This window comes from Gavia stellata, chromosome 8 (genome assembly GCF_030936135.1).
Source record: "Gavia stellata isolate bGavSte3 chromosome 8, bGavSte3.hap2, whole genome shotgun sequence".
Lineage (NCBI taxonomy): Eukaryota > Metazoa > Chordata > Aves > Gaviiformes > Gaviidae > Gavia > Gavia stellata.
The window spans coordinates 34,448,602-34,457,569 of NC_082601.1; the positions used below are offsets into that span (position 1 = coordinate 34,448,602).

An 8,968-nucleotide genomic window follows, 5' to 3' on the forward strand; every position below is an offset into this window, starting at 1 on the left:
TCAGGATCTTTAATGAGCAGCTTGCTGCAGCTATGGTTATTGTCAGCACCTGTATCAGTTGCTGCTTATTGGGATTTCAGTTCAAACTGCTGCAGGAAATAGGATTTGGCTTTAGATTCAGGGTTTAAAATTTTCCTTATGTGTTGCGACATTGTACCACATTTTCAGATCCTCGGCACTAGCAAGGTGACATTAACAAGAATTAGAGTTCCTACTGACAGAAGACTTTTATGAGCTCAAACATGCTTGTGGCTTCCAGACATACAGCAAATCATAGAACAATTGCCAGACGAGCAGACTCTGTTATATATTTTCTCAAATTAAAAAACAAAAGCAAAACAAAAAATCCGTATAAATGAAAAGCCTCTGTGCTAGAAAGCAGCAAATTTTTAAGCATTTCTGCTTCTGGGCTCTAAATGTGTGAACTAGCTGAATACTTACCTCTTCTAGAAACAAGAATGTGAACATGAACAAAAGCAGGGTTTTTTTTCTGGTTTCATAAATTTGAAAGAGAGATTCAGAGAGAGCAGCCATGTGGGTTATACACATGTGCAAACAAGAAAAGAAAGGTTACAAAAGAGCCTCCACATCAGGAGTGCCCTGCCTTCAGTAATCCCTTTCCTAATGCTTCATTCCCTCAAAATCTCTCTGTTCTGATTCCAGCAATGAACTTTTCCTCTCTTCCAAAATCACCTCTGCCTCTGACTCACTTGCACTCTGCTTCTGATTTTGAGGAGATCATCCCCCTCCCCTCCTCCATCATGGAAGGAGCTGTGGCCTCCTCCGAGGGCCTGTGCTATGCCGAGTACGCCAGAATCCCTGCGGGCGCCGGCAAGGGCCAAGCCGAGCTGGACCGAGGGCTGGCCAGAACTATGATAGCTGTTGGACTTGGTGTTGCAACTGTTGCATTTGCAGGTCATTATGCTTTCCACCTTTGGAAACCATTGGAGCAGGCAATTACAGAGACAGCAAAGAGGATTTCAACCTCTAGTCTTTCATCGTACTATAAAGGAGGAGTTGAACAGAAAATGAGTAGGCGAGAAGATAATCTTATTTTAGGTGTAAGTCCATCTGCTGGCAAGGCCAAAATCAGAACAGCCCATAGAAGAATCTTGATTTTGAATCGTCCTGATAAAGGTGATCACCTTACTTAGCAACAAAAATAAATGAAGCAAAAGACTTGTTGGAATCCACTGCCAAAAATTGAAATCCAAAGCCACGGGTCATAAGAGATTCAGCAGATACATTGCACAACAGCTTTCATATCTACTTGCTCTGCACAGCTTCTTAACACCGCATTGATTGTTCCTATTTATTGTCATAATTAAAAATTTAAGATTATTTAAAAGCAAACTGAAATCTTTTACAGTTATGTAAAGTTATGTACAGTTATGCTCCTGCAAGAAGCAGGGAGTTGGACTCGATCCTTATGGATCCCTTCCAACTCGAGATATTCTATGATTCTATGATCTGAGCATGTGAGCTATCTAAGGATGGGTGTTGTCAGAGAAGGTATTTAATGAAGTAGGATTTTTAAGAAAGTTGGGGTTATCAGAGATGGGGGGTATTATGCATGAGAAAATATGGCATTGAAGTCCTCAGGATCTGTCTTTTATTGCAGTTCCTGGAAGAGGTATTGTTTCATTGCTAGCTCTTTGTAAATTGTTAGTATAAAATTGCAAGCAGGCCTATTATTAGCCCACAAATTCCTAGGGAGGATCTAAAAAAAGTCTCTGATTTTCCTAGCTGGAAGAGGTCTTGTCATTGCTGAGTTGTTTATTTATGGACCAAAATGTCTCTCCCTGATTTTTTATTTCACAGGAAGACCACTTTATCCAACCAATTATTCTATTGAAAATTATATGCCAGTCTGAGCTGTTTTGAACAGGAAGGGAATCAACATATTTGCCTTCTTAGAGAACTGCAGCTAAGTTACAAATAAAATTATCTTCTCCAAATATTCATAAATGTGCATGCTTTTATCTTTCTCTGCTGAAGGAAGAATAAATTAAGATGTCACCCTCAAGTCTTGGACATCTCTTGAGCTCTTAATAAATAATGAGAAAGTCCAAGGTCAACAACTTTATTTCTGAAGTACCTCCTTTCTTGTTCTCTTCTTTTCCTCAAATGTAATGAGAAGATATATTTTAAAAAAGATAACCCACTCCTGTGCTAATGCTGAAGAGAAAGAGAGGTCTTCCCCTAAGACTCTGATCTTTAACCCCAAGAGTTTTTCTAGGAAGGTAGGTTGTCAGTTGTTCAAGTTAAGTCATTCCTTTTCACCAGCCATTTATTTTTTTCCTTATGACCATACTCTGTCAGCTTGATGTACCAGATGGATGTAGTCTAAAAGCATCACACTATGCACAACGCCTGTTTCTGAGAGATTTGAGAGACTGGAAGACAAGTACAAACAGGTGTGATTGAACTTGGATGAAATGTTGAGATTAGTCCTGATTCAATTTTATCTCTAATGCTGTATCATCGGTCTTTTAAGTCTGAGGACTTAGATCTCCCAAAGTCTTTCACATAAACTTTGGAATGTATCAGTTCCAGCTCTTTGTCTTAGGTAAGAAGTGCTTTTCTTACTTCGATTGAAATAATGCAATGAGCTTATTGTCTCCAAAGATGTCTTTTCTTTGTCTTCACGTCTGGCAAAGCAACCTGTATCTTTTATCTGAAACTGTATCATTGTAAAATGAGATAAAGCAGAAAAACGAAGAATCCTCTGACCTGTGGTGGTCTTCAGATATTGAGCAAAACCAACTATTTTCTCCAACTGGATAAAAGTTTTTTTCCTGTTTTTCTCCATTTGGCAGTTTAGGCACTTGGACTCACAAAGATTTATATTCAATGGAAGTGTCAGTAAGAAGCTGTCAGAATTGGGGGATATTGATGTTTTTCAGTCAAGCTATGGATGGAAACAGAAAAGATAAAACTGACACCATAAAACAAGGTGTAGAATCATGTTCACATTGCAGTCAATAGCAGATTTCCTGATTTCACCCAAGGGATTTTTAAAAGCATGTGGATGACCTGGGAGCCCTTACAATGCGGTTTTCTGGTGGAAAGGCATACAAACACTTTTTGAAGTTTCCGAATTTGACCCAAATTGAAGTATTAACTGTACAGTACATTGTGATTTTCTCTTCTGTGTGTCTACACTGTAACTAGAAAAGAATTCAAACAACCCACAACACTGAGGATTGAAATTTCAAAGTTTATTCAAACAAGGGAGACTGGGTAGCCAACAACTGTAAAAAGTTTTGTGCTTCTTTATTAATACTTCTCACTTGTGAAAGGCTCTTTTAAAACCTTGGGAAATTCAGTCTCTTCACTGAATTCCCGCAAGTTGTCTAATAGGAGTTGTGTTTTGGGTTCTCCTTCATGGTCCAGGCTTCCCTGCTGTGGGGAACTATACACCACATTCACACTGCAGAGAAACTTGGACTTAAATGCAATGTGTTTAGAAAATTTTCTTCCTTTGTATTACTGTTATTAAGAACCTAAATCTTGATGGGTAAACTAAATGATAAATGGTCATTGGTTATTTACTGTATGCAGTACTTTATACAGAATACTCATGAAATAGTAAAAAGAAAGAAAAATCTATATATTATATTCATAGCAGACTTCTGTCACAGAAGTTTTTCCTTCTCTTTGAAATATCCACTTTCCAAAATTCATCTATATTGCAGTCAGCAAGGTTGCACTAGTGATTCATCCGGTTCCCTTTGTGTAGCTCCAGTTCTTTACGATTTTATATTGTCTGACCAAAACATGGAGAGATTTAGTCAGCTAATTAACTCAAAGAAATGAAATAACAAGCAGCATATATAACATTCATGAAAAATAAAGATACCAGGAGTGTGCAATATACATGTCTTACAGATTTAAGCATATGTTTTCATTTTTATTTTTTTGAGTAATTCCTCAGTAATAATAGTAATAATACTCAATTTATTTAGGATGAGAGACTGTGGGAAGGGTTTTCTTCGAGCGTAATGAGGACATTTCCAATGACATCTTTTTTCATTTATGAGAGACGAAATTATGTTTCTATCTTACATGTTTGGGGTTTTTTTAAGTCCAAACAGTTTATCCTATTGATTCAGTCTCTGGCTTACAGAGCTGAGAATAACTTTATGTGCTCTAAAGAATACCTGTGGCTTTCTCTTGTACTGTATTGAAAATAATAATTCTCAAGATCACTACCTTTCTTTCCTCATGCAATTTTGAGCTTGGCTACAAGATAGGCGGTTGGATACAAAGGCTTCTTCATATTGTCTTATGTCTTTTCTTTTAAACCCTGTATGTCTTCTGGCTTCACCAACTGTAATCTCTTTTTTTCACTACTGAGGAAATATTTTTCCCAGCATTTGTCTGCTGTGCTCCTCGTGAGATGCACGGAGTGCTAAATATTGTTCGCTGCTCAGCCCGGTGCACTGCCTGTGCTGTGGCCCTGGCACAGGAGGTGAGCTGAGGACCGGAGCAACTCCTGGCCCACTCACAGCTGGTGGAGTCTTGCTTAGGGACTAATAGCAGTCACAGGGTTAATCAAGAAAGAGCCAGAGGGACACAGAACAAGGAGCATCCTGCTTGCTCCTATTATGTAGACCAACCATGAACAAAAGTAATTTTTAATGCTGTATTGCCTATCTTTCCCTGTTGAACATTTAGCTGCTTTAATAATCACCCTCACCATCTTCAGCTAAAGCAAATGTCCAACAGTAAGAAAAAGAGATAATAATTCTTTAGCCGGACACAGTGGGAGCAATTAAAGGCAATGTTTTCCCGTTGCAAAAGTTTGCAAACCCAAATTTCAATGCACTAATTATGTCCGAAGGCTCCAGAGCACCTTTGAATCCCTTGGTGGTAGCAAATCTCTCAGGGGTATAGGTTTCATGTAGCAGAACCCACAGGTGAGCCCACTGCAGCTGTGACAGAAGTGCTAAACCCATGTTGCGTTGGGTTGTGCATGGATGTTGGGTAGATCAGAATGTGGACCAATGTATACGCATCTCATTTATGAGAGGCTGAATATGTTTAAAGAGACAAGGACAACTTTAAGCTGCAAGAGTGTGATGTAGAGGAGACAGTGCTCTTTTAATCCCACAAGTAAAAATATTTTTTACAAAGAGGAAAGCTTAATAAAATCATTGGAAGCTCAATGAAGGGTGACAGTAAGCAAGTTCCTCTTAAATGTGTGTATATGGTAAATGACATCTCTTTCCTGTCTCTTAATCATAAGAGTTAGTTTTTTACTTGCCTGAGTATTTTACATATCCAGCCCTTAGACACACGATGTTTTGAATCATTTAGTGTATAAATACTAATATTTGCAGCATATAGAGGGAGACTAACAGCAGACTGAAGCTCTCAAGCTTCGGCTAGATGACAACATGAAAGAGGGGTGAGGTCATAATGGATCATATGGATCATAATAATATGATTATTCATTTTTAATTCATTTGAATCATGGATATTTATGTTGGGGAAAATTCTTGTTAAGGGCAGCTCTTTCTCTCTTTTCCCTGTCTATTTTGCAAACTTTTATTGAAATGTAATTTGTATGTGTACTGTCAGCTTGCTACAGGTTCCACAGAGAAACATTCTCTTGATCTGCCCCGTACATGTAGGTCGTGCAGGAAGAGTCAAAAAATCACTAAAAATAAAGGTGAAATTGATCTTCCAGTGTAATTATACAGCACCAAATGTAAGCAAGCACAAATGAAGTGAGCAGATATGTCAATATTTTTCCAAATTGTGAGTATTATTTTCTTAGAAGAGAAAGAAATATTTTAATAAGATGTCTACAGTGGCTCCAGATCTAAACCAATGGCCAATGGCAGGACACAAGCCACCATAGGGTGTGGAAGATTGCTTACCTACCTGGCATCCTTTGGACAACCTGTAATTGAAAAAGTGAGACGTACCCGCAGTGTAAACTATACCTAGACTCATATTAGCTGTAGAGGAGCAGGAACTATTCCCACATTGTCATGCATTGCAGCCTTCTTGCTGTTGGCACTTGGTGTGTTTTCATGAAAAAAGTGGTTCATAACAGCACCCTCCCAGAAAAAGATAGAGGAGTGTGGGACAGTAGGATTATTCAGGTTGGAAGAGACCTCAAGCGGTCACCTTGCCCAACCTCCTGCTCAAACCTTTTGATTTGCCTGCTGCTGCTCATACACGGTGATCTAGAGTCTCCTCAGTTACCACCCATTTAACTGACCTGGGTGTTTGGGGTGCAGAATTAAGTGCTTTTTTTCCTGTATTTGTGCTCCCTATCTTCTACAAAGCAGTTTTGATTGGGAGGCCCTCCTTTCTCTGCTCACATCTCCATCATCCATCAGACTCCTGTGTAAATGGCAGGCAGAATCTGGCACTCAGTGAGTTGCATGAACTACTGGATTGGGAGCAGTAGCAAATCCCACCATCCCAATACAGTTTAGTAAATAAATGGGAAACATTTCACATAATTAAATACCATCTTAGGAAACTGGAAAAAAAATGCCCTAATTTAGAAAATCATTCAGAATGGCATATAAAACATGCTGCTTAAATGTATTTCGTAGTGATTTTGCAGCAGAAGCACACATCTGAATACATTCATGAAAGATCACAATTAATCAGCATATGATCTTCCAATCTGTCGGGTTTTTTTCTAGGGCATGTTGTTGCTAACATTGCTTTAATAGCTTTACCATATCCAAACTCTACCTGCCCACCTCCCTGCCCCCTCAAAATTCCCATTTAACCAGTGTTCTCATTTTATCAATCACATTTTGTAATAGAAGTCAGTTTTGTGTGTCCCAAGTGGTTAAGCATTTCCATCCTCATATCAAGAATTAAGTATCTCCTGAGAAGGAAGAGAGGTCAAGTGCTGTAATAAACCAGATTCCATCAAGAATGTGAAAAAATGCTGCTCTGACCAAAGCTAAATGGAAGTATAGCTGGTTTGAGATGTGATGTGAAAACATAATGAATAAGCTGAAGCTATTTCTAGAGTTTATGTCCACTGTGGTTGATTCCTCCTCATTTTTTCTGACACTGTTATTTACTTTGAATCGCACTGGAAACTCTTTATGCATACATGATGTATTCAAAAGACCAGGCCCACAGCCACTTTCAAGCACCATAATTTCACAATACATAGCTATACCTTTTGACTTTGTACCTTAAAACCATAATAAACCCTTGGGAATGAAATCTGAATGAGGAATAAGCATAAACTAAGTATAAGCAGGCAGATATCGAATAAGAAAATAGACTCACTGGACTTCTGGTCCAGAAAGAAAAGTGACTCTGAGAAATCTGTCAGCCTGTCCTTGTGGTTCAATAGGTGAAATGTTTGCCACATTAGTAGCACTGGAAAATATCCTACTGATTTCAGCGGAAATGGTATTTTCTCCATACTTGATAGCGTATCATAATATTTTTACCATTTTATACATTAAATTACCAGAGGAATAAAATACAGGATTTAGTATTTAGCAGAAACACAATGCTGTATTTATTGGCTTGCTGTAATATTTCTTTCTGACAATAAATCTGGTAATTTTATTTTTAATGCCCATTTCCTTCTCCCCAAATATTCTGAATATCCAACTAACTGACTGAGATGAAATAAACTTTTCATATTTATTTTGAACAGAACACATATTGTGTGAAGCAAAATTCAGTTTTATTTTTAATCCAATGAAATATAATGTATTATTTAAAAAAAAATATATTTTATCCCTTTATTCTCATTTCTGGTGGAATAATGCTGACAATCACCATTAAAATCTAATCTTACAAAAATACTACTTCATATGCAAACTGCAAGAGTTGTAGCTAAGGAGAAATCAGGTTTATATTACTAATGCTCACATTATAGGTAGTTGGTAAAAGAAGATGACATATGGAATTCTCTGTAAATTAGTAAGTGTAAGTTTATCCTTAAATTGTGAAAGGGGCATATCAGCTATAAAGAATGGTGAGAAATTCCTTGAATTTCTGAAAAATTACTTGAAAAACTTTAATTCCTAGTGTTTATTATTAGGACTACATCTGAAAAAGTATTATTTGCCAATTAGTTATTACTCCTAATCTACTTTTCTTGAAGATTGTTACTTCTGTATAGACTGAGAGAAGTTTGCTTATTTTTTTTTAACAGTTACATAAACTAATAATATAAAGGGTATTATCTGTATCTACAAGCCTTGTCTTTGCCATATCATACAACTACAAAATAAAGACAGTCCAGGACATTGCTATAATTGCCATCCACCGTAGATTTTCAAAAGTACTGGAGATGATTGTTGGGTATTACTGTACAACAATGTATTGTCCTCTCAAAATAGTAGTGATCGATACACCAAGAGCTTTTGAAAGTACCCACCAACTTTCTCGTCTGTGTAGTGCTCTACCTACCCACATTATTAAATAAAAATAAATACTTTGAAGTTTCCTTTTTTAGAAGGAGGCATATTTCCTTGCATAGTACTCAGCTAAACGACCTTATATATCTGCACAAAAGGGAAAAAAGATCATCAGTATGGATAACTCTCTGTGTTGTGTGTTGGATTCCCTGAATCAGGCCAGGTGAAGCTTCAATGCTTATTTTTTCTCACTGATTATGAATATCAGTTTCTTAAAATGCTTCATTGTTGCTGAAATAAACATTTTTTAGTGAAAAATATTCTCATTTCTTTTCATATCTTCCAGCCAACACAGTTTCATCAGTATGACTTCTTGCTTTTTATGCAAAAAACATTGAATCTCAGGTCTCAGTTTTTACTTTTTTCCTCCCTGAACATACTAGATGAAACTCCTCAGGAATAATACTTTCACCTTAAAGATGAATCAATTTACATTGTTATTAGAAAGAATGCCAAGAGAGAAGCAATTTGATTTTCATAATATTTCCATTGAAGTGGATAAGGACCTTTTTCAGCTTTTTGGCTTTTCGACAACTTGAAAA

The 8,968-nt window shown here is 37.2% G+C and overlaps 1 protein-coding gene across 1 annotated transcript; it reads left to right on the plus strand.

Moving 5' to 3' along the window:
• The first annotated feature begins 761 nt into the window (after nucleotides 1–761).
• Nucleotides 762–1,154, plus strand: LOC104259238 (dnaJ homolog subfamily C member 15-like). The gene has a single exon (XM_059820684.1). It carries the CDS (start codon nucleotides 762–764, stop codon nucleotides 1,152–1,154), a length of 393 nt encoding a protein of 130 aa, XP_059676667.1.
• The last annotated feature ends 7,814 nt before the right edge of the window (nucleotides 1,155–8,968 follow it).